Here is a 24,163-nt window from a genome sequence, read left to right as displayed (position 1 = left end):
TCTTGAGTGTTGCAGAACTGCCAATAAATTAAGTTGCAACAGAAACAACCGTTCTGAAAAATATAACCTTAGGCCAGGAAGTGACAAAACTGACATCGCTTGGTTGCGGGATGTCAAAAACTATGACTTTCTGCAAAATAATAAATGTGGGCTGTCATTTCTACAGCGCTTACTCAGAAACATAGGAGTGGAAAAGTAGAATCCATGAAATGGCTGTCTTGTGAGCTGCTGTTTGAAAGAGAAGGTGGCCTGCAAAGGAACTGGTCGAGCTGAATTTGAATCGCATGGAAAAACCTGAGGTCTGCAATTTTATTCCGTAACCACCACGGCCTGGACAGAGGCCATTCCATATTGCCCACCGTTCAATAATAAATAAAATCAGGGCTTGGTTTGGATTTTCTCCCCGTTCGAACAGCTGAGATGAATCAGTTACAGAAAGGGAAGTACCCTCACCCTCTTTTCTGATCTCCGTTGGAAGATTGCCAATGTTTAGATCCTCAATATCCAGCTGCCAAAGATTAACCAGTTGTCCAAGTTCAGTAGGAAGCTCCTGGATGCCTGGGTTACTATGAAGAAAGTTTAGTTTAGTTTAGTTTTATTAAATTTGTATACCGCCTTACTCCCGAAGGACTCAGGGCGGTGAACAGGCACAAGATAAAATACAGAAATACAAAAGTTAAAAACAATTTAAAACCAAATTAAATAATATTGCCCCACGACAATTAAAATCCCAATAAATTTAAAACAAACTAAAATTTCAATTTAAAATTTAAAAGAAAGGGGAAAAAATTAGGCCAGGCCGGCTTGCTGGAATAAGAGGGTCTTAAGAGCACGGCGGAAGGTGCGCAGATCCGGGATCCTCCGTATCTCCAGGGGGAGCTCGTTCCAGATAGTGGGTGCCCCCACAGAGAAGGCCCTCCCCCTGGGGGCCGCCAGTCGACACTGCTTGGCTGATGGCACCCGGAGGAGACCCTCTCTATGAGAGCGTACCGGCCGGTGGGAGGCTATTTGTGGTAGTAGGCGGTCCCGTAAATAACCAGGTCCTAAGCCATGGAGCGCTTTAAAGGTGGTAACCAAAAGAAAAGGACAACACCCTTGTCAACTGATCCACATCCTTGCCCAGGGCGACACCGAAGTGCAAGTTGGCAACAAGTCTAGCCTTCAAATGAATATTTGGAGGTATAACCTGAAACTGTTAGCTTAGGCAAAACCATCATCAAATTTCAATGGGAAAGAAAAATGAAGAGAATAACGGAGTTGGAAGCAACCCTCTGCTCAAGCAGGAAACCCTATACCAGTGATGGCTAACCTTTTCGCCATCACATGCCAGGAGGGGGGAGCAGGGAGGTCGCATGTGTGTGTGGCCACACCCATAATTCTATGCGCCCCGACCCCGCACGTACGATCCCCCCACTCCCCGTGCTCCTGGCATGCGATGGCCCAGGAGGCCCGTTTTTCTTTCTCACCTGGCTCCAGGGCCTCTCTAGGAATCTGGGGAGGGCGAAAACAGCCTTCCCCATCCCCCTGGAGGTTCTCCGGAGGCCGAAAACAGCCCATTTCCCTACTTCTGATGGATCCAGAAGACCGTGCCCATTAATATGCCTATGCGTGCCACCTGTGACACGCGTGCCATAGGTTCGCCATCACGGCCCTATACCACTTCATACCAATGGTTCTCCAATCTCTTCTTAAAAACCTCAGGTGATGGAGCACCTACAACCTCTGAAGGCAAGTCGTTCCACTGATTATTTTGTTGAGCCTGAATTTGACATATGTCTAGCCATTTTATTTAGCTCTCTATTATACTCATTTATTCCTTCTCTTTACTATGTAAGAGGGGTTTCTGGGCTCGCCACATTCTTAAGGTGGGGTGGAAGGAGAGAATAGATAGTGAGGATTTGTTTTGGCTAGGTGACATTCTTTCTCGTGGGAACAGAGGCTGCTCCTGGTGAGAATGGAAGGTGGAGTTTGAAGACACCGGAAAATGTGGATGGAGTGTTTATTGGAGAATGTGACTTTTGAGGGATGTTTCTAACTTACAATATTATGTGGTGTAATTCCGGTTTGTGTGAGATCCGGAATTACAACAAACTAATTTGCCAATTTGATGCCTACCTAAATGAAAGAAATTTGTTTTGGAAAATGGACTTTGCCTATTTCTTTTTGAATGAGTTTGGAAACCTGACATAATTGTTCTAACTGCCAGGAAATTTCTCCTTAGTTCTAAGTTGGTTCTGTTTTTGATATGCTTCCATCCATTGCTTCTTGTCCTGCCTTCAGGGTGCTTTGGAGAATAGCTTGACTCCCCCTCTTCTTTGTTGCAGCCCCTTAGATATCGCAACACTGCTATCATGTCTCCCCTAGTCCTTATCTTCACTAGACTAGAGATATTCAATTCTTGCAACTGCTCCTCATGTGCTTTAGCTTCCAGTCTCCTAATCCTCTTTGTTGCTCTTAACTAAGTCTCTTGAACAAATAAAGTTTCTCCACTTTTTTGGTTAGCTAAGATGAAGCACGCAAAAGATTGGACTGCCATTTGGCAGAAATGGTGTAGGGTCTCCTGCTTGAGTGGGAGGTTGGACTAGATGGCCTATAAGGTCCCTTAAAAGGTAAAGGTTCCCCTCGCACATATGTGCTAGTCGTTCCCGACTCTAAGGGGCAGTGCTCATCTCTGTTACAAAGCCGAAGAGCCAGTGCTGTCCAAAGACGTCTCCATAGTCATGTGACCGGCATGACTCAATGCCAAAGGCCTTGGTAGTACAGTGGTCTAAAGCACCCTGTTATTAAGACCAGCTGCCTGCAACTACTGCAGGTTCGAATCTCGCCAGGCTCAAGGTTGACTCAGCCTTCCATCCTTTGTAAGGTAGGTAAATTGAGGACCCAGATTGTGGGGGCAATAAGCTGACTTTGTATAAATATACAAAAGGATGAAGGCTATTGCTTAACGCATTGTAAGCTGCCCTGAGTCTCTGGAGAAGGGCGGCATATAAATCAAATTAAAAAAAAAAAAGGCACATGGAACTCCTTCCCACCAAAGATGGTCCCTATTTTTCTACTTGCATTTTTTACGTGCTTTCGAACTGCTAAATTGGCAGAAGCTGGGACAAGTAATGGGAGCTCACCCCGTTACGCGGCACTAGGGATTCGAACTGCTGAACTGCCAACCTTTTGATCGACAAGCTCAGCGTCTTAGCCACTGAGCCACCACATCCCTTACAACTCTGTTATTCTGTAATTCTGTAAGGGTCTCCTGCTTGAGCAGGGGGTTGGACTAGAAGACCTCTAAGGTCCCTTCCGACTCTTGTTATTCTGTTACAATGCCTTCTGTTAAATTCCACTTTATGTGTTTCTCAGCAGTGCCGTTAAAAATAATTGCACAAGTTCTCGGCAAAATGATAATCGTGAGAAACTTTAAAAAAATCACAAACTTTTACCCAACGTAGGAGTTCATTTATTTCTTTTTAATCTTCCCCTCCTTTCCAGGAAAACAATGAGCATAGAATATTTTTCTTCAACCATCTCTTACCCCAACCAAAGATAAAATTCAGAGATGAAGATAGGGAATCTCATCCTGTATTTCCCCATTCTTGGGGTCTTCGGTCTCCCAGCTGTGTTGAGCTAAAATTCCTATATCATCTACATCTTGGCAACACTCTCTTGGAATTATGGAAACACCTTCAAAAATATTTGGAGAAGATTGGGAGCGCCCAATCTTTTCACTGAAACTGCCAAGTTCATCAGAGGAAACCTTTGGAGTTTCAGCAAGCCAATGAATTAAATATTCTCCCGAATTAATGAATTAAATATTCTCTACAACTGTTGGGAAGAACTCAACTCACTTTCCTAAGTAGAGTTCTGTCAGCCCTCTGAGGAGACAAACAGACTGTGGGACGGAGTCTAGTTGGTTGTCATTCAGATAGAGGACTTCCAATGTCTCGGCCAGGAATTCAGGAAACTGTAGGATATATTCTGGAGAAAGGAAAAAGTAAGGCAAATACAAGTTAGGGAAGAGAAGATCCAGGATACACGCAGTCTGCAAACTAGCCATCAGATTTGATAGGATAAAGCCCAGTGGTTGGATTCAAATTTTGTGTGGGCGTGGCTTGGTGGGCATGGCTTGGTGGGCATGGCAGGGGAAGGAGATTGTAAAATCTCCATTCCCTCCTCACTCCAGGGAAAAGTTACTGCAAAATCCCCATTCCTCCCCCACTCCAGGGGAAGAATACTGTAAAATCTCCATTCACTCCTCACTCCAGGGAAGGTTACTGCAAAATCTCCATTCCTCCCCCACTCCAGGGGAAGAATACTGTAAAATCTCCATTCGCTCCTCACTCCAGGGAAGGTTACTGCAAAATCCCCATTCCTCCCCCAGTCCAGGGGAAGGATACTGTAAAATCTCCATTCCCTCCTCACTCCAGGGGAAGGTTACTGCAAAATCCCCATTTCGTCCCGATCAACTGGGACTCGGGAGGCAGAGAATAGATGGGGGCGGGACCAGTCAGAGATGGTATTTACTAGTTCTCCAAACTAAAAATTTCCGTACCGGTTCTCCAGAACTGGTCAGAACCTGAATGCCACCTCTGATAAAGCTCCCTGCTCCAGATCCTGTTTGCCTGCTGTCGATCACAGGTCTCAAGAAAGGGACAGGAGCACAATCTGTTATTTATTAATATTTAAATATTCATTTGGCCCGTTTTTCCTACAGCAGAGAGTTGCCCGTGACCACAAGGTGACAGGGGACAAAATTCATGATGAAAAAGGGATGGAGATCAAAAGGGGATTTCAATACACATTATAAAAATAAGAAAACCCTTTCCAATCCTCTGACCCTTTGGAGGAAAATAGCATTTTAAGAAAATAAACCAGAAGGAAGCAGAAGAAAAACACCATGAATATTGGCAGGGGCTACTAATTTGGGGAAATGGATGAAGGGGCTCAGAAGACTACAAATTAATATGGGGGGGGTCGAAGTGGGTCAGAAAGACTTGTTCACATACAGTATCAATTGGTTTTGAGTCATGGTGGTGCAGTGGTTAGAATGCAGTAAAGATAAAAGGAAAAGGTTCCCCTCGCACATATGTGTTAATTGTTCCCGACTCTAGGGGGCGGTGCTCATCTCCATTTCAAAGCTAAAGAGCCAGCGCTATCTGAAGAAGATGTCTCCGTGGTCATGTGGCCAGCATGACTCAATGCCAAAGGCACACGGAACACTGTTACCTTCCCACAAATGGTGGTCCCTATTTTTCTACTTGCATTTTTCACATGCTTTCGAACTGCTAGGTTGGCAGAAGCTGGGACAAGTAACAGGAGCTCACCCATAGTTACGTGGCACTAGGGATTCGAACCACTGAACTGCCGACCTTTCGATCGACAAACTCAGCGTCATAGCCACTGAGCCACTGCGTTCCTTCTAGAATGCAGTATTGCAAGTTAGTATTCTTCCAACTGCCAGCAGTTTGATTCTCACCGGCTCAAGGCTGCATCCTTCCGAGGTGGTAAAATGAGGACCCAGATTTTTGGGGGTAAGATGCTAACTCTGTAAACTGCTTAGAGAGGGCCTTAAAGAACTATGAAGTGGTATATAAGCCTAAGTGTTATTGGTTTTACAGCAGGGGTGAAATCCGACCGGTTCGGGCAAATTGCTAGGGATTATTGGCATCAGTTCGCCGAACTGGTAGTAATCACCCCTCCTTGGCCCCACCGACGCCTGGCTGGTTGCCGCTCACCTCTTCCGGCTGCTCGATATTCCACAGAATTCAATGTTAAATGCAGCAGAGAGAATGCTAACTTTTCTCCCTCCATTCAGAATGGAGCTGCTGCAGTCTGTCCCTTTAAGGTAGTCCCCAGGAGGGAGGGAGACGGGGGGAGCAGCTGGAATGGAGCCATTTTCATGAAAGGCAAGAAAATGGGGAAAGGGATTTTCCTGCCTGTCATCCATTCCTCAATCTCAGCACAGACTGAGGGAAGGATGGTAGGGAAGGAATATTCCCCTCCCCATTTTTCTGCCATTCGCGACAAGGAGTGACTGGGTGGGGAGGGGCCAGTGAGGAGCCCCTCGATGTGAGTGATGTCAAGTTGGCCACGCCCACCCAGTCACATGACCCAACAAGAACCGGTAGGGGAATTTTTTTAATTTCACCACTGGTTTTACAGATCATTTTATATACCATCTACATAGGAGGAGCTTGAGTGGCGTAGGAGGCTAATGCCTCCTAAAGGCAGCATTTAACATGTAACATGTAAGCTGCCTGCAATTACTGCGAGTTCGAATCTCCCCAGGCTCAAGGTCGACTCAGCCTTCCATCCTTTCTTAGGTAGGTAAAATGAGGACCCAGATTGTGGGGGCAATAAGCTGACTTTGTATAAAATATAGAAAAGGATGAAGGCTATTGCTTAACGCATTGTAAACCGCCCTGAGTCTCCGGAGAACGGCGGCATATAAATCAAATTAAAAAATAAAAATAAAATAAATAAATAAATAAATTTAAAAAAAACAACAACATTCAAGAGAGACGAAAAGCAAAAAAGGAATTAAAAAAACCAAAACTCTTCCTCACCAGCAATTAAAACTCAGATAAACAGAGATTAACACTAGGCTTAATACCAGACCAATCATAAAAAATACCCAAATGGAGGAACTGCCAGCTCAGAGAAACAAACAGTAAACAGCAGCCTAATCAAGGAACCACTAAGAACGTTCCCACCAACACTGACAGGATAAGCATAAACAGAGAAAAAAATCCCACTCCCTTCTAGCACTGATGATGTTACCTAGTTGGGTAATGAAATGTTTGCAAGAAAACAACCAAGCTCAGAGAGCACCAAGGACCCACAGCTCCTCCTCCTCCTCCCCCTTCATTCTGCACTCCTCATTCCTTTCTAGTACTGATGATGTTACCTAGCTGGGTAATAACGTCTGCAAGAAAACAGCCAAGCTCAGAGAGCACCAAGGATTCCACAGATCTCTTTAAAGGCAAATACTCGGCCTCAGCTAGAAAGTGCAATTAAAGAAGCAGCCATCAAGGATCTTAAATATACTTGGATATCCTACCACTCCATTCTTCATTTCATCCTGCATATCTGTCTGCCTCTCTAATACACCCATACCAGGGGTTGAAATGCTCCCTGATCAGACCAGATCACCCGGTCTGGTAGCGATCTTGGCCGGTGGTTTGGCGATCTGGTAGCAATGGCGGAGCAAAGCTCTGCCCACCCGCCCAGGTGTCATTACTTCCTGGTTTTAACCAGGAAGTCATGTGTTTTTTTACCATCTGCACATGCGCAGAAGGTCTGCGCGGCACATGCGCTTCCGAACCAGTAAGGAAGGTAATTAGATTTCACCCCTGACCTTTCCCACTTACCTATCTCGCTGCCAACGCAAGTTCTGTTCCTTGTAGTGAATAATGGAATCCATTTAGTTTTGGTCCCGTCGTCAATTCTGCAAGCAAATGTAAAGAGAGACCAATCAAACAGGAAGATTTCTTCTGTAAATGTGGCTTAAGAGAAACCCCCCAAACTCACTTTCCAAGTTGATTCTTGGAGAGATCCAGAGATTTCAACAACCGGCAGGACCACTTCTCTGGAGAAGGTAACATGACTATCTGATTTCCAGAAACTTTCAGGGAGACCAGAACCTGAAAGGGAAAATTGATAATGATGGGCTTTGCGTAAACGTCCCAGGAAAGGGGAGCTGTTCAAAATCTGCAAGATGGCAGATGTGGCATGAGGCAGGATTTGACACATACAGGTAGTCCTAATTCTTATTACCACAATTGAGCCTGTTAGGTTCAGCTTGTAGCTTACTCCTAACTTGTTGGTCAGGCAATATATCTGTTTCTTTAAGAAACAACTGAGCCACGTAATCAGGGTTTGCTGAACCCGGTAATTAGGCTACAGTGAATAAATAAGCAGCGCAGAGAAGCGTTCTTTGTTTCTGATTGTTCCTGTTCCTGTTGCTTCCTGCGTCTTTCTGCTGATTGGTGTTAGACTGGATTATTATATGGTACTGTATACCGGGAGTTACTAAAGTCTGTTTGCTTTGGTAAGGGAAGATACTTACTGGACTGATATTACTCTTTATGACCTTGGACTGTTTTACCTACACCGAGACTGCTTCTTATCTTGTATATAAAGTATTTTTCTCACACGAGCTGCACGTTTATCTCCTTCCCTGTGTGTTTCTGCTCTGCTCGTTGCACAAGCAACAAATACTTTTTACACATACCCTAACAGAGCCCAAAATTTATGTTGCTAAGTGAGAGTTAAATGAGTCTTCCTCCACTTTACGACTTTTCTTGCCACATGTTTGCGCATGCTGGCTGAGGAATTCTGGGAGTTGAAGTCCACAAGTCGTAAAGTTGCCAAGGTTGGAGACCTCTGATCTAAAGTGAAAGTAACACCAGACTAAGCTCCAGCAAAGAGTAAGAGGAGATGAATGGAATCAAGGCTTCTCCATGCAAGGTGGAACAGTAGCGTAATAACACGCTGCCTACATTCTAAGTTCAATATTTTCCATTTCCAGTTAAGGCTAGAAATTCCTCCTGTGCAGGAAATCCTGGACAGCTGTCACCTTCTTCTCTAGAAGCACTGGATGAACATTTCCAGAGTTTTCAAACCAGTTGGCTGATGTTGCAGGCGACGCATCTGCAAGGAAGTCATGCTGAGAAAAGATGCATAGACGATCCAGACCAGAGGTCTGACTTGCTATCAAACAATTATGCAATGGTACAAATGTGTGTATTTAAAAAAAAATTACAGCTGCCTTCACACCGAATTAATATAACCTTACTGAGGAATGGCCCAGAGAACAAATAAGTAACAGAGGAGCACCACCTAGTGTTCAGATGTGGGTATTTCACTTTCCATGAAAGGAAAGCCAATTTTCATAACCTGAAGTCACAACTACAGTATGTATGATAGAAAGGTGAGCATTTGTCCTCCTTTAGGGAGGACAGTCCTTCTTTTGTAAATTCTGTCCTCTCTTGAAAACTGTCCTCCTACATGTCCTCCTTTTCGATATTTGTAGACTCTGGATTAGACACTCGCAATCTAGTTTGCTTGAATCTCAATGTATAGTAGTGGCCAAAATTGTGGACACCTTTTGGAGAAAGTGTATTTTTGAGGTTTGATGCAGGGGTGAAATGCTCTCAGCTGATCTGTCCCCATCCACACACACACACAAACACAGCCAGCCAAGGGTTAAGAAAGTACTTGGCACGCACACAGGTCGTTATCTCAAACTTGGCAGCAATATAATCACCGTCTGCCAAGAGCTTTTACTGCAACAGATAACATAAAATTACATACGCATTGCAAATAGTCCAGCAAAACAATATCCCTTTCAGCAGCTTCAGACATTGTTCAAGTGACTAGCCAAAGTTCGTTTTTGTTCGTCACGGAGTTTTACCAGCCACCACCCTCTCTTATATAGTCTCTGGGGTGTGGTCCAGTGACTCAGTTCTAATCCCTAGCACGCCTCCTTAACTGCTGCAACCGTTTATCACGCCTTCGTTGGCGTGCATCCAGGAATGATGGCTCTCCTTCTTCGCTCTCATCCGAGACACCTGGCTCCTGGCTAATCTCCTCTCCCTCGGCCAGCACCTGAGACAGTGCCAGAGGGGAGGGGCCTGGAGACGGAGGCCTGGCTGACTCCTCTCCCTCATGTTCGGAGCTTTCTTCCTCCGATGCGATAGGCTCAGAGGGCGGGGCCACAACACCGGCATGGAGGCGTGTGGTTCAGAGAACCGGTAGCAAAAATCCCTGCCCCCCCCCAATGCCCAGCTGAGCCGCACAATCGTCAGAGGCTTTTTTTTTACTTTTAAAAGCATTTTTTTCTACAACCTCTTCGGGCAAAAAATGCTTTTAAAAGTAAAAAAAAAAAGCCTCTGATGATCGTGCGGCTCAGCTGGGATCGTCAACGGCTTTTAAAAGAAAAAAAGCCCTTATATTCTTTTAAATGCCTTTGACGATCCAAGCTGAGTTGCCTGATCGGCAGAGCCTCTGTTTTAAAAAGCCTCTGCCGATCAGGCAACTCAGCCGGGATCGTCAGAGCCTTTTGAAAGCATTTTGTTACAACCTCTTTGCCGAAAAAAATGGTTTTAAAAGTAAAAAAAAAAATGGCCACGCCCACCCAGTCACATTTACCCCACCACCACCAAACCACGCCCACAGAAGTAGTCTGCTTTGCCTGTCCTGCTATCACTTCTTTTCAATAAAAGGTTCCTTTGGAAATACCACGTTTTAAGAGTCTATACTTTCTTGGGAGAGGAGGAGAAGCAGGGCCTGACACTCCTACTGACCTGAGATTGCAAATAATATAAAGCAAACCGTCCCAATTTATTTTACAGATTAAATGAAGTGTTCCTACCAAAAGGCAGGAACAATCTACTTACTTCAAGTTGGAAGAGGCCCTGTGGAAGATCTTTCAGGGAATTGTCGGAAAAATCTACTTCCTTGAGATGGTTTTTCCAAAACACTGCCAAAGTATCAGGTAGAGAGTCCAGCATATTTCTAGCTACTTTGCAAGATTTCTGAAAATATAAGGGAAAAGTTTGTATTTGTCCATCATCAAAAGTCTCAGCTTTTACACAAGTATGAATCTAATAAGCTTGTGAAAATATATATGAGTTCTAATGATTTACTTATTTACTAAGTCTGCACTACTATTAATCTTCTCATCGTTCCCACCAGCCATCTCCTCCCACTTATGACTGTATGACTGTAATTTTGTTGGTTGATTCATTACGATTTATATTGATATTGTTTACTGATTGCTTATTTGTACCCTATGACTATCATTAAGTGTTGTACCTTATGATTCTTGATGAACGTATCTTTTCTTTTATGTACACTGAGAACCTATGCACCAAGACAAATTCCTTGTGTGTCCAATCACACTTGGCTAATAAAAAAATCTATTCTATTCTATTCTATTCTATTCTATTCTATTCTATTCTATTCTATTCTATTCTATTCTATTCTATTCTATTCTATTCTATTCTACTCTACTCTACTCTACTCTACTCTACTCTACTCTACTCTATTCTATTCTATTCTATTCTATTCTATTCTATTCTATGATGGAGATGCATGTTTGAGCTACATCAAAGAATGTCAAGTTTCTTCATTGTACACACACAAACTTAAATACAACATTTCTAGTTGTTAAGAAAGTGAGAACAGGTTTGAAAGAAAGAAACCATTTCTGGCGAAATTTCATGGAGAATTTTTTTTCACTTATACAGGTAGTCCTCGATTTACAACAATTCATTTAGTGACCATTCAAAGTTACAACAGCACTGAAAAAAACAAAAACAAATTATGACCATGTTTCATACGACCGTTATAGCGTCCCCATGGTCACATGATCAAAATTCAGATGTTTGGCGCAGTCTTCTGACAAGCAAAGTCAATGCGGAAGCCAGATTCACTTAACAACCATGTCACTAACTTAATGATTGCAGCAGTGGTGAAATGTAAAATTTGTTACTACCGGTTCTGTGGGCGTGGCTTGGTGGTGGTGGGGTCATATGACTGAGTGGGTGTGGGCAACTTTTTTTTTTGTTTTACTTTTAAAAGCATTTTTTTCTACAACAAGAGGTTGCAGAAAAAAATGCTTTTAAAAGCCTCTGACGATCAGGCAACTCAGCTGGGATCGTCAGAGGCCTTTAAAAGCATTTTTTTCTGCAACCTCTACGTCAGAAGAGGTTGTAGAAAAAATGCTTTTAAAAGCCTCTGACGATCCCAGCTGAGCTGCGCAATCATCAGAGGCTTTTTTTTTTTTTTACTTTTAAAAGCATTTTTTCAGCAGAAGAGGTTGTAGAAAAAATGTTTTTAAAAGTTAAAAAAAAAAAAGCCTCTGATGATCGTGCGGCTCAGCTGGGCATGGGGGGAGGGGCAGGAATTTTTGCTACCGGTTCTCTGAACCACCCGCCGCCATCGCTACCGGATCGGGTGATCCGGTCCGAACCGGGAGCATTTCACCCCTGGATTGCATTGATTCACTTAACAACTGTTGAAGGAAAGGTCATAAAATGGAACAAAATTCACTTAACCACTGCCTCGCTTAGCCACGGAAATTTTGAGCTCAGTTGTGGTCGTACGTCGAGGACCACCTGAACTTACTCAGAGATGTCTTCCAATGTGATTCTCACACATTCTAAAAAATGACGCATTCTAAAATACACCGAGATCACTTAACTTGGATCTGGATACCTTCGAGACCGTCTTCTGCCACCAGTAGCCTCCCACCGGCCAGTCCGCTCCCACAGAGAGGGTCTCCTCAGGGTGCCATCGGCCAAATTATGTCAGCTGGCAACACCCAGGGAGAGGGCCTTCTCTGTGGGAGCCCCTGCCCTTTGGAATGAACTGCCCCCAGAAATTCATAAAATCTCTGATCTCCGTGTATTTCACTGTGCCCTCAAAACCTTGTTGTTCCGCCAGGCTGGACTATCAATGTAAAGATTTTAATTGGTTTTAAATGGGATTTTAAATTTGGGGTTTTATTTCTTGGGCCTATTATTTAATAATTTTAATTATTTTTAAATTTTGTCTGTCTTTGTGCTTTTAATCAGGCTGTACACCGCCCTGAGTCCTTCGGGAAAAGGGCGGTATAGAAATAAAATTAATAAATAAATAAATAAAATAAAACTAGCATGATGATTATCCAGACTCACCAAAGGACAGGCCCACGGTAGTGGAAACACTTTTAAGTTATTGCTAGATGCGTTGAGGCTTTGCAATGATTTCAAGCAGTGCAGAAAGGAAACAGGCAGCTCTGATAATCTGTTGTCTGAGACATCTAATTCCTGCAGTTTTCTTAATCCAATCCAGTTGGTTGCTGGGGGGATAAAAAATCCAAAAGAAAATATCTCACCAAGAAATATGAGAATCTTTGCTAGTTAGGTTTACTTTTGAACCTTTTCTCTGAATTAGTTCTCTTTTTTTTTTTTTTTTTGATTTATATGCCGCCCTTCTCCAGAGACTCAGGGCGGCTTACAATGCGTTAAGCAATAGCCTTCATACTTTTGTATATTTTTATACAAAGTCAGCTTATTGCCCCCACAAACTGGATCCTCATTTCACCTACCTTAGAAAGGATGGAAGGCTGAGTCAACCTTGAGCCTTGGAGAGATTCGAACCAGCAGTAATTGCAGGCAGGTGTTCTTAATAACAGGGTGCTTAGACCACTGCACTATCAAGACTCTTCTGGGGCAATTTAATTTTCACAGAATGACAATGGCCAAATTCATACACTACACTGAGCCATCATGCAGTCTACGTGGACTTTGTACATTAGATGTATCCAATCATTGTGATGTGTAAAGATGATTTGTAAGTTAAGAATATTAAGTTGAATATTTATGGCTTAAAGGTAAAGGTTCCCCTGGCACATATGTACTAGTCGTTCCCGAATCTAGGGGGCGGTGCGCATCTCCGTTTCAAAGTTGAAGAGCCAGCACTGTCCGAAGACATCTCCGTGGTCATGTGGCCAGCTTGACTCAATGCCAAAGGTGCACGGAACGCTGTTACCTTCCCACCAAAGGTGGTTCCTATTTTTCTACTTGCATTTTTTATGTGCTTTCAAACTGCTAGGTTGGCAGAAGCTGGGACAAGAATAGAATGGAATGGAATGGAATGGAATAGAATAGAATAGAATAGAATAGAATAGAATAGAATAGAATAGAGCAGAGCAGAGCAGAGCAGAGCAAAACAGAATAGAATAGAATAGAATAGAATAGAATAGAATAGAATAGAATAGAATAGAATAGAATAGAATAGAATAACAGAGTTGGAAGGGACCTTGGACGTCTTCTAGTCCAACCCCCTGCCCAACCAGGAAACCCTACACCACTTCAGACAAATGTTTATCCAACATCTTCTTAAAAACTTCCAGTGTTGGAGATTTCACAACTTCTGCAGGCAAGTTGTTCCACTTATAAATTGTTCTAACTGTCAGGAAATTTCACCTTAGTTCTAAGTTGCTTCTCTCCTTGATTAGTTCCCACCCATTGCTTCTTGTTCTACCCTCAGGTGCTTTGGAGAATAGTTTGACTCCCTCTTCTTTGTGGCAGCCCCTGAGATAACCCCTAAGTAACGTGAGCTCACCCCGTTATGCGGCACTAGGGATTCGAACCGCTGAACTACCGACCTTTCGATCGACAAGCTCAGCATCATAGCTACCGAGCCACCGCGTCCCATTTATGGCTTAGGGCTTTCCAAAAGAAATGAAGAGTGGAGTTTGTGTATATGTGTGTTGATGGATGGCCAGAAGGCACACTGAACGTGTTTCAGGATATGAAAAGAAGGAAGAGTTAATAACTTCCAGTGATTTGAGAAGATGTAGCATCTGAACATAAAGAAGGTCACCATAAGTTAAAGGATAGGGAAGTCCAGAAGGAAAAGAACATGTTTTCTTTCAATTCCATCCAAAATAAACGGTTGAATTTTGAAGATATCACTCACCATTCTCCTCATCAAATAGTCTTTCCAAATAATTTTTGGCAGCAACGAGTCTTTGGAGTCTAGAAAGGTGCAATAAACCAGAAGGAAGACCTAGGAATCTGTTGTTAGATATGTCAATCTCGAGTAACCTGTGTATTAAAAAAAAAAGTAAGTGGAAGATAGAGAGAAGGGGGGGGAGAGATAGGGAGAGAGAGGGAAATAGATAGATAGATAGATAGATAGATAGATAGATAGATAGATAGATAGATAGAGATAGAAAGAGAAAGAAAGAGATAGATAGATAGAAATAGATAGAGTGAGAGAGATGATAGATAGATAGGATAGATAGATAGATATAGATAGAAATAGATAGAAAGAGAGAGAGATAGAAATAGATAGATAGATAGATAGATAGATAAATAGATAGATAGATAGATAGATAGATAGATAGAGATAGATAGATATAGATAGATAGAAAGAGATAGAAAGAGAAAGATAGATAAAAAGAGATAGATAGATAGATAGATAGATAGATAGATAGATAGATAGATAGAGATAGAGATAGAGATAGAAAAAGAGAGAGATAGAAATAAATAGAGTGAGAGAGATGATAGATAGGATAGATAGATATAGATAGAAAGAGATAGAAAGAGAGATAGAGATAGAGTTAGAAATAGATAGATAGATAGATAGATAGATATATGATAGATAGAGATAGATAGATAGATACAGATAGATAGAAAGAGATAGAAAGAGAAAGATAAATAAAAAGAGATAGATAGATAGATAGATAGATAGATAGAGATGATAGATAGAGATAGAAAGAGAGATAGAAAAAGAGAGAGATAAAATAGATAGATATATATAGAGATGATAGATAGATAGATAGATAGATAGATAGATAGATAGAGATAGAAAGAGAAAGAAAGAGAGAGATAGATAGAAATAGATAGAGTGAGAGAGATGATAGATAGATAGGATAGATAGATAGATATAGATAGATAGAAAGAGAGAGAGAGATAGAAATAGATAGATAGATAGATAGATAGATGATAGATAGAGATAGATAGATATAGATAGATAGAAATAGATAGAAAGAGAAAGATAGATAAAAAGAGATAGATAGATAGATAGATAGATAGATAGATAGATAGAGATAGAAAAAGAGAGACAGAAATAAATAGAGTGAGAGAGATGATAGATAGGATAGATAGATATAGATAGAAAGAGATAGAAAGAGAGATAGAGATAGTTAGAAATAGATAGATAGATAGATAGATAGATAAATAGAGATAGATAGATATAGATAGATAGAAATAGAAAGAGAAAGATAAATAAAAAGAGATAGATAGATAGATAGATAGATAGATAGATAGATAGATAGAGATGATAGATAGATAGAGATAGAAAGAGAGATAGAAAAAGAGAGATAAAAATAGATAGATATATATAGAGATGATAGATAGATAGATAGATAGATAGATAGATAGATAGATAGATAGATAGATAGTCAGACAGACAGACGATTTAAAGCAAGAAAGGAAAATCTCTTTTTGTATGTTCTTTCTTTTTTTTAACCGGTAGATGGAATTTAGTTCTTATCAAATGTGAGCCTTCTCAAAACAAATGGCCTTCAATACCAGAAGACACAATAAGCCTGTCTGCTGGCTGGGATGAAGGCAAATATACATGTCCCAGGGTAATATTGCAGGATCCAATCTTGGTCAGTCCATTGGCGATGTCACCACTGTCGCCTTACAACCTTTGCCTGATTCAAAGGACACCCTATTCACCATCCCTCCCACGTAAATTTCTCTAAGAATCCAGTCCACCTACTTCGTGCAGATGATCCCATCCGAGGACTGTACGTCAAGCAGCTGTTTTAATCGGTTGTCGGAGAGGTTCAGTTTCTGAAGGTTCATCAGACCCCAAGGGATGATGGATGGCAGGGAGGTCAGGTGATTAGCGGAGAGGTCCAGCTCCGTTATTTGGTGGGAAAGATCCATCAGCCAGTCAAAATCCACCCAAGGCAGTCTGAGCTTTGACCAGTTCACAGAAAGACCCTGAAGAGAAAGAGATGAGGAACAGTTAATGGAGATCAACAACAATTCTGGTTAAAAAGCAGAAAGACCCTGAAGATAAAGAGAGCAGGTTCATTAGATGTTGATCATCAGCAACTCTGATTCAAAGCAGGTAAGAGTGACTTTCAGAAAAAAAAATGAAACAGGAAAACTACTATATGGCTGAATGTAAGGACTCACATATTCAGGCTATGAATAGTAAGCAGAACCAGTGGTGAAATCCAAATTTTTTTACTACCGGTTCTGTGAGCGTGGTTTGGTGGGTGTGGCTTGGTGGGCGTGGCAGAGGAAGGATACTGCAAAATCTCCATTCCCTCCCCACTCCTGGGGTCAGCCAGAGGTGGTATTTGCCGGTTCTCCAAACTACTCAAAATTTCCGCTACTGGTTCTCCAGATCCTGTCAGAACCTGTTGGATTTCACCCCTGGGCTGAACTATTAATTCTTTTTAGCCTCACCCAGGGTGCTGTGTGAATTCCACCACTAATTAGAGTGGATAAGGATATATTTCAGAACTGAAAGAAAAATATAAGCTGTCTTTTTTCACCCCCCCCCCCACTATATTGCAATACACTGAATATTTTTTTAAAAAATCTCTCTGGGTTTGCAAATGTTAAACTAGTAACACACGGCTTATTCTCCATCTCCGTTTATTCACAGTATTAAACCATAATGTAAATTTTTAAAATTCAGTATGTTGGGTGAAATCAGGTATTACAGTTTCCAAGTTGCGATGTACAACGAAGCACAATTCCTGCCAATGTGTGAATGAGTGTATTGATTTGATTTGATTTGATTTGATTTGATTTGATTTGACTTTAGCCTGCCACCATCAATAGATTCTTAGAGTAATAATCAGGAATTAATGATCCATGCTACAGTAAGCAAAAATAAAACGTTTGTATAAAAATAACCTCATAGCAAATAAAATATCATGTCATTATATATTGTATACTTATTTATCTCAATAAATATGAAATCAAAAGACAGAAAAGACCAGGAGAAAAATAACAAATAAAAAAGTAATAAAATGCAGTCAAGATTCAACGGTTCATTTTTCATCTGTGTATTTCTGTTTTTGAACTTTACAAACAATTTATTTTTAAAAAATTAGTTTAGCACTTAGACTTATATACTGCTTCACAGTGCTTTACAGCCCTCTCTAAGCGGTTTAAAGAGTACCCCCAACAATCTGGGTCTTCATTTGACTGACCTCAGAAGGATGGAAGGCTGAGTCAACTTTGAGCCGGTCAGAATCGAACTGCTGGCAGTTGGTAGAGTTAGCCTGCAATACTGCATCCTAACCACCACACCACCATGGCTACTAATGTTGTGGCTCCGTTGCCTGAGCCTGTGTCATCGGCAGGAGAGGACTCTAAGAGTGAAGGATAGGAGTTGGCAAGGCCTCCCTCTCCAGGACCCTCCTCTCTGGCAATGCCTTCGGTGTCCGCCAAAGAGCAAGAGATAGGGCCGGGGCCAAGCACGTCCACACAGCCACAGATGGACAGTGATGAGGGTAATGAGTCTTGGCTGGATCCACGCCAGCGTCGCAGAGATAAGCGCGCGCAACAGAAGAAAAGGCTTGCCCGAGATTAGGCTGAGTCACTGGACCACACCCCACAGCATATAAAAGGGAGCGTGGTGGCCAGTCAAACCTTGTGACGAACAAAGCTGAAAGCTTCCACGCCATTCTGCATTGCCAGACTTTTGCTATAGACTTTGCTGGATTATCTCTGGACTTGATTGTAATTATTGAGCTGTTTCTTTTGATGTATCAGAAGTGGGGAGAAGTTATCTCTCCTCTTCGTAAGTAATAAACTCTTGGCAGGCAGCCACTAGGTTGTTGCCAAGTGCCGTTATCATAAGGAAAAGGATTTTGCCGGCTGGTTTGGTCTTTAACTCTTGAACGTCTGTTGGTGTGTGTGCGTGTGGGACGGGGACAGAACAACTAATAGATAACAATTACAATAGTTAAACAATTTTTTTGCCCTCCCCTCCCCCCAGCACGACTTACTGGTTTTGCCTGGACATTCCTGGACGAAGGAACGGGTTCAATGAAATGTTTGCAAAGGAGCCGTTTGCTCGCCTTGGGACAATCCATTAGTGTGTAGGAACAAAAGAATGAACCATTCTCCAGCAAAAAGGCAGCGATATCGTCATGGCCTAGCAAACACAGATAAGGGTCGAAGCTATGTTAAGCAATTAACATACCAGTTTTCCAAGACCTTTTTTTTAAAATCTCAGTTCTGAAATTCTCCAAAGTCATTTGGAGAATCCATTTCCTCCAGAAAAGGAAAAATTGTCCCAGAAAGAACAAACCATCACCCACCTTCTTGCATGGCGGCATAAAGTGGCAATCGAAGAAGGACAGGGAACTCATTCTTTCTCACGGCGTAGCTGTCAGGATCCGCTCTGTATGCCAGCACTAAGAGCTTAACCACCTCTAGATGGCCTTGTTGGCAAGCCACCACCAACATCCAATTCAGCAGTTGTGAGATATTCGTTGCACCTATTGAAACGAGCATTCATGGACCAATGTTATAAACCCGACCCCACCCTTGGCAAAGACAACATGTGAAGGCTGGCATGAAAATCTTACGACCTTCCTTGCCACCAAGAGAGAACATCATCAAGAGGAGGTAGGTATCAGACAATGCACTTAAATATCAATGTGAAGTTTTCTGGACTGGTTTTGACTTAGCATGTTGTGCGAATGCGCTGTTCATCGTCTACTTTTAATGACCCCATAATCCTTTGTGGGGTGGAGTCAGGGCAACTGAATGGAGCTGAGTGTTTACTGGCCGGATGTCCTCCCTGTTGCCAATGCGGAGTTTAGTTCAGCAGATCAGAGGTGGGTTTCAAAATTTTTTAATACTGGTTCTTTCCAGGGGAAGGTTACTGCAAAATCCCCATTTCCTCCTGATCAGCTGGGACTTGGGAGGCAGAGAATAGATGTGGGAGGAGGGGGGGGTGGGCAGTCAGAATTTTTACTACCAGTTTTCCGAACTACTCAAAAGTTCCGCTACCGGTTCTCCAGAACTGGTCAGAACCTGCTGAAACCCACCTCTGCAGCAGATATATTCTCAGTGTGCCCAGAGAGAGAAATGAAAACCTATTTATTTCAACTAGCTGGGCTGGCTTGAGTTAAATTTTAAATTGATTTTAAATTGGATTGTTTTAATTTACGGCCAAAATATTTAATTATTTTAAACTGTTTTTTAAATTTTGTATGTTCTGTTTTTACTTTGGCTGTTCACCGCCCTGAGTCCTATTTGGAGAAGGGCGGTATAGAAATTGAAACAAATAAATAAATAATAAATAAATATGTGCCTCTACTTAGGATCAAACTCACAGCCTCCTGATTGTGAGGCGAGAGCTCCACCTCTAGGCCACCGCACCACTCTTGTGGAAATGCGCTGTTGTAACTTGTAAAACCAAAAGCACGGTTTGCTGAACGCATCTTGGCAGCTTCTTCCATAAGCAGGTAGTCCTCATCTTAAGACCACATTTGAGCCCCAAACTGAGGTTGCTAAGTGAAAAATTTGTTAAGTGAGTTTTTCCCCCCATTTTACAACTTTCCTTGCCACGGTTGTTGAGTGAATCGCTGCAGTTGTTAATTCGTCAAACTGTTTCTTAAGTGAACTCTGGCTTCCCATGGACTTGGCTGGTCAGAAGGTCACAGAAGGGGGATCACCTGACTAGGAACCCTGCAACCGTCATAAATATGAGTCTGAATTGCCAAGGGTCTGAATTTTGATCACATGAACATGGGGATGCTACTACGGTCGTAAGTGCGAAAACTGGTCAGAAGTGACTTTTTTCAGTGCCGTTGTAACTTGGAACGGTCACTAAACGAACTGTTGTAAGTGGAGGACTACCTGACGTTGGTAAAAGTGTACAGGAGGAGAAGGACTAGAAACAGGGGTGGGTTCTAAAATGTTTTACTACCAGTTCTGTGGCCGTGGCTTATTTTGTGGGTGTGGCTTGGTGGGGGGTAATGTGACTGGGTGGGCGTGACCAACTTTTTTTTTTTAACTTTTAAAAGCATTTTTTCTACAACCTTAAGAGGTTGCAGAAAAAAATGCTTTTAAAAGCCTCTGACAATCAGGCAATTCAGCTGGGATCGCCAGAGGCTTTTAAAGGCATTTTTTTTCCCACAACCTCTTCGGCCATAGAGGTTGTAGAAAAAAATGCTTTTAAAAGCCTCTGACAATCCCAGCTGAGCTGCGCGATCATCAGAGGCTTTTTTTTTAACTTTTAAAAGCATTTTTTTGGCCGAAGAGGTTGTAGAAAAAATGCTTTTAAAAGTTTTTAAAAAAAGCCTCTGATGAGGTGGGCGGGGTAAGCAAGCGGCGACCGGGCCAGGGACCGGTTCGGGGGCGTGGCCAGCCAATGTTATTACCGGTTCTCTGAACTACTACAAATTTTTACTACCGGTTCTTGCGAACCGGTGCGAACCGGGAACAACCCACCACTGGCTAGAAATTCAACCTACCAAGAAAAGAATCTAGCAATTCTTGTGCTATGTCCTTATGTCCAAAATACGCAGCTAACACCGCTGGGTTATCATCACTGGGTTCGAGGTTTATGGTCATGCTTGTCTCTTTTAGCAAGTATCTCACAGCGTGCAGGTCCCCATAGATGGTTGAAAGGCTCAACAGGTGTCCCTGATTTGAGAAAGGGAAGCATTAAAAAAAATGTTTAATTTTAAGATCAGAAATCCTCAAAATCTTCAGCTCCTCCATAAAGCTTCAATTTTCTCATCAACCGCTAACATTTATTATATGCAAATAATTTAATAAATACTGTCACTTAGTGCTAATGGTGCTACAGCAATAATACACCTAACAGTAATAACAGCACCAACCTTTGGATAGTCCCATTGATCCTTTGAGGGTTGATGTTGGCTATATTGGGGGACCCTGGTTTAGACCGGTTCTATAGAAACGGTAGTAAAACCAGCAGGAGGCTCCGCCCACTGACTCTGACATCATCAGAAGTGATCTGTGCATGCACAGAAGCAAGGTACCTTCCGTCGCGCGCTCAAGACTTTCTTATTTCATCAAGCTGGCCTGACCTAAGTTTTTCCCCTTTTTAAATGGAAATTTTAAATTTGGTTTTAAATTATTGGGGTTTTAAATTTGTTCAGACAAATTATTTAATATGTTTTATTCTATTTTAAATTTTGTATTTATATGTTTTATTCTATGGCTGTTCACTGCCCTGAGTCCTTCGGGAGTAGGGCGGTATACAAATTCAATAAAATAAATAAATAAATAAAATAAAGGTGCACGCATGAGTGATCCCGTTGCAAACCGGTAGTAAAGGTAAGTAGAGCCCACTCCTGGTCTAAAGCCCATTTTTAATCCCCTATTCTCCTAGGAGTAATGCTGGTTTGTGATCATAATAAAACTCTCCACATTAACATTTCCTCTTTTTATAGTTCCTCCTTTCTAACTTCTGTTGCTATTGTCTAGCTAGCCATGGATAGAATATATCCCATATCAAAAAAATATTCAGTTTCTTCTTTATCCTTAATAGTGTTAATCTATCTATTTCTGCACATTCTCATATTTTCTTAATTACATTCCCCGCAGACGGAATCTCATCATTTTTCCATTGTTGTGCAAATACAATTCTAGTTGCGGTTAATATCTTTTTGTCAACACTGTCTTCTAACCACTGCATCACCACTGTCTCTGAAGCCTAAAGGAAATCAATTCTAACTGTTCTATGAGCAGATATTCCTACTCGGTATCCCATCCCTGATTCTGTGTCTCCTTCCCCTCAAGTGTACAGAGTCAAACTTCAAGATTCTACAAAATTGTACGGCATATGGAAAAAGTCAGGGTTGGGTTTCTGGGGGCTCACAGGGGTTCAGGAGAACCTCTAGTTAAGATTCTGTGCAGTTGTAGAACCCCCAAATCCCATTCCTGGCTGGCCCTTCCCACTCCTCCCCTCCCCTCCCAGGGGTCTCCACGCAATGTGTTTTGGACGCAGGTAAGTGCAGGGTGCATGTGGAGGCTTGGGGAGGGTGAAAAATGGGCCTACAAGAAGTTCGGGAAGTTTCCACCCTCCGGAGGGTCTCCCAGAGGCTCGAGGAAAGACTCCGGAGCCTGGGGAGGGTAAAAATGCCCCCCCCACCGTGGTGCAGGAGGCCAACTAGGCCACAGCCACCATGGCCACACCCACCCAGCAACTGGGCAGAGAACAAAAGAATGAAGACTATTGCTGTAAGTGCATTGTAAGCCGCCCTGAGTCTTCAGAGGAGGGCGGCATATAAATTGAACTAATAAATAAATAAATAAATAAATAAACCCCTTGCTAAAATTTTTGAAGCCCATCCCTGGAAAAAGTGTGAATTGGCAGGTTCGTTTGACCTCATCTTCAAACTTTCAGGGGCCAGGTGAAGATGTGTCAGCTGGGTCCTCACCTTCTCCTCTTGAGAGAGATTCCTCCTGCTGGCTGCTTGGACCAGCTGTAGAGCAGCCTCAAAGTCTCCACTTCGGTAGAGACTCTGAATGGTCTCGTTCGCAAAGGTCTGGCCAGGGGAAAAAGACTCCATCGTGGACTGCTGGCCACCCATGTCCGGCATTTCTGTACATCAAGGGTAAAAGAGAGACCATTTAACACGAATGACAACAAGACAAACAATAGGCAAGAACTGTCAGGCGCGAGTATAGAGAGTCCTTGACTTTCATTAGTTCATTGAGTGACCGTTTGAAGTTAGAATGGCACTGCAAAAAGTGACTGATGAGCTTTTTTCACACTTACCACCGTTGCACCGTCCCCATCTGATTAAAATTAAAGACACTTGGCAAGTAGCTCATATTTATGACGGCTACAGTGTCCTGGGGTCATGTGGTCACTTTTGCGATCTTCTCACCAGCAAAGTCAATGGGGAAGCCAAATTCACTTAACGTTAGCTTATCAACTACAGATTCATTTAAAAACGGAATGGAATTGAATGGAACAGAACAGAACAGAACAGGATAGAATAAGGGTAGGGTAGGGTATGGGTATGGGTATGGGTAGAATAGAATAAGAATGGAGTGGAGTGGAGTGGAGTGGAGTGGAGTGGAGTGGAATGGAATGGAATGGAATGGAATGGAATGGAATGGAATGGAATAGAATAGAATAGAATAGAATAGAATAGAATAGAATAGAATAGAATAGAATAGAATAGAATCTTTGTCATTTTAAATGCACACTAATCAGCATACATTAAAATGAATTTCGTTGCATTTAGCTCTCAAAAAAATAACAATTGCATATACCCACATATCCACACATACATGACCCAGAGAAACATCACAGTCTAGTTCAAATGTAATCATATACATGGTTGGGGGAAAAAAGAATCTTGTGAATTTACAAGACGGATGGCATAAGGAACAAAGCTATGGCAAAAAAAAAAAAAAAGATCGTAAAATGCCAAACTCATTTAAAAACTGTCTCGTTTAGTAACAGAAATTTGGCGCTCAATTTTGTGGTCGTTAAGTTAAGGACTTACCTGTAACCAGGAACAAGGCTTCAGTTCAAAGCACTAAAAGTTTATTACATGCTATCTATACAGACCACATATTTTATATCCTGTCTGCCAACTTTCATTCTGCTTTGAATCTTTCAAAAAAAAAAAAAA

The 24,163-nt window shown here is 42.1% G+C and overlaps 1 protein-coding gene across 1 annotated transcript in view; it reads right to left on the bottom strand.

The window, feature by feature from the left end:
- Positions 1 to 24,163, bottom strand: part of LRRK1 (leucine rich repeat kinase 1) — an 86,808-nt gene that overhangs the window by 59,646 nt on the left and 2,999 nt on the right. Inside the window, exons 2-13 of the mRNA XM_070953560.1 lie at positions 22,955 to 23,118; positions 21,017 to 21,188; positions 18,851 to 19,030; positions 18,536 to 18,684; positions 16,279 to 16,505; positions 14,464 to 14,591; positions 12,675 to 12,838; positions 10,392 to 10,529; positions 7,522 to 7,634; positions 7,362 to 7,438; positions 3,840 to 3,969; positions 454 to 566 (exon numbers count right to left, since the gene is read on the bottom strand). Of these exons, the coding sequence (XP_070809661.1) occupies positions 454 to 566; positions 3,840 to 3,969; positions 7,362 to 7,438; positions 7,522 to 7,634; positions 10,392 to 10,529; positions 12,675 to 12,838; positions 14,464 to 14,591; positions 16,279 to 16,505; positions 18,536 to 18,684; positions 18,851 to 19,030; positions 21,017 to 21,188; positions 22,955 to 23,118 (1,755 nt within the window). The remainder of the gene's footprint in view (positions 1 to 453; positions 567 to 3,839; positions 3,970 to 7,361; positions 7,439 to 7,521; positions 7,635 to 10,391; positions 10,530 to 12,674; positions 12,839 to 14,463; positions 14,592 to 16,278; positions 16,506 to 18,535; positions 18,685 to 18,850; positions 19,031 to 21,016; positions 21,189 to 22,954; positions 23,119 to 24,163) is intronic.

The sequence above is a fragment of the Pituophis catenifer genome, unplaced genomic scaffold, assembly GCF_029215685.1.
Source record: "Pituophis catenifer annectens isolate HBS135680 unplaced genomic scaffold, rPitCat1.0.hap2 SCAF_14, whole genome shotgun sequence".
Lineage (NCBI taxonomy): Eukaryota > Metazoa > Chordata > Lepidosauria > Squamata > Colubridae > Pituophis > Pituophis catenifer.
Note: the sequence above shows the minus strand (reverse complement) of the source record. Positions and strands in the feature narration are given on the sequence as shown.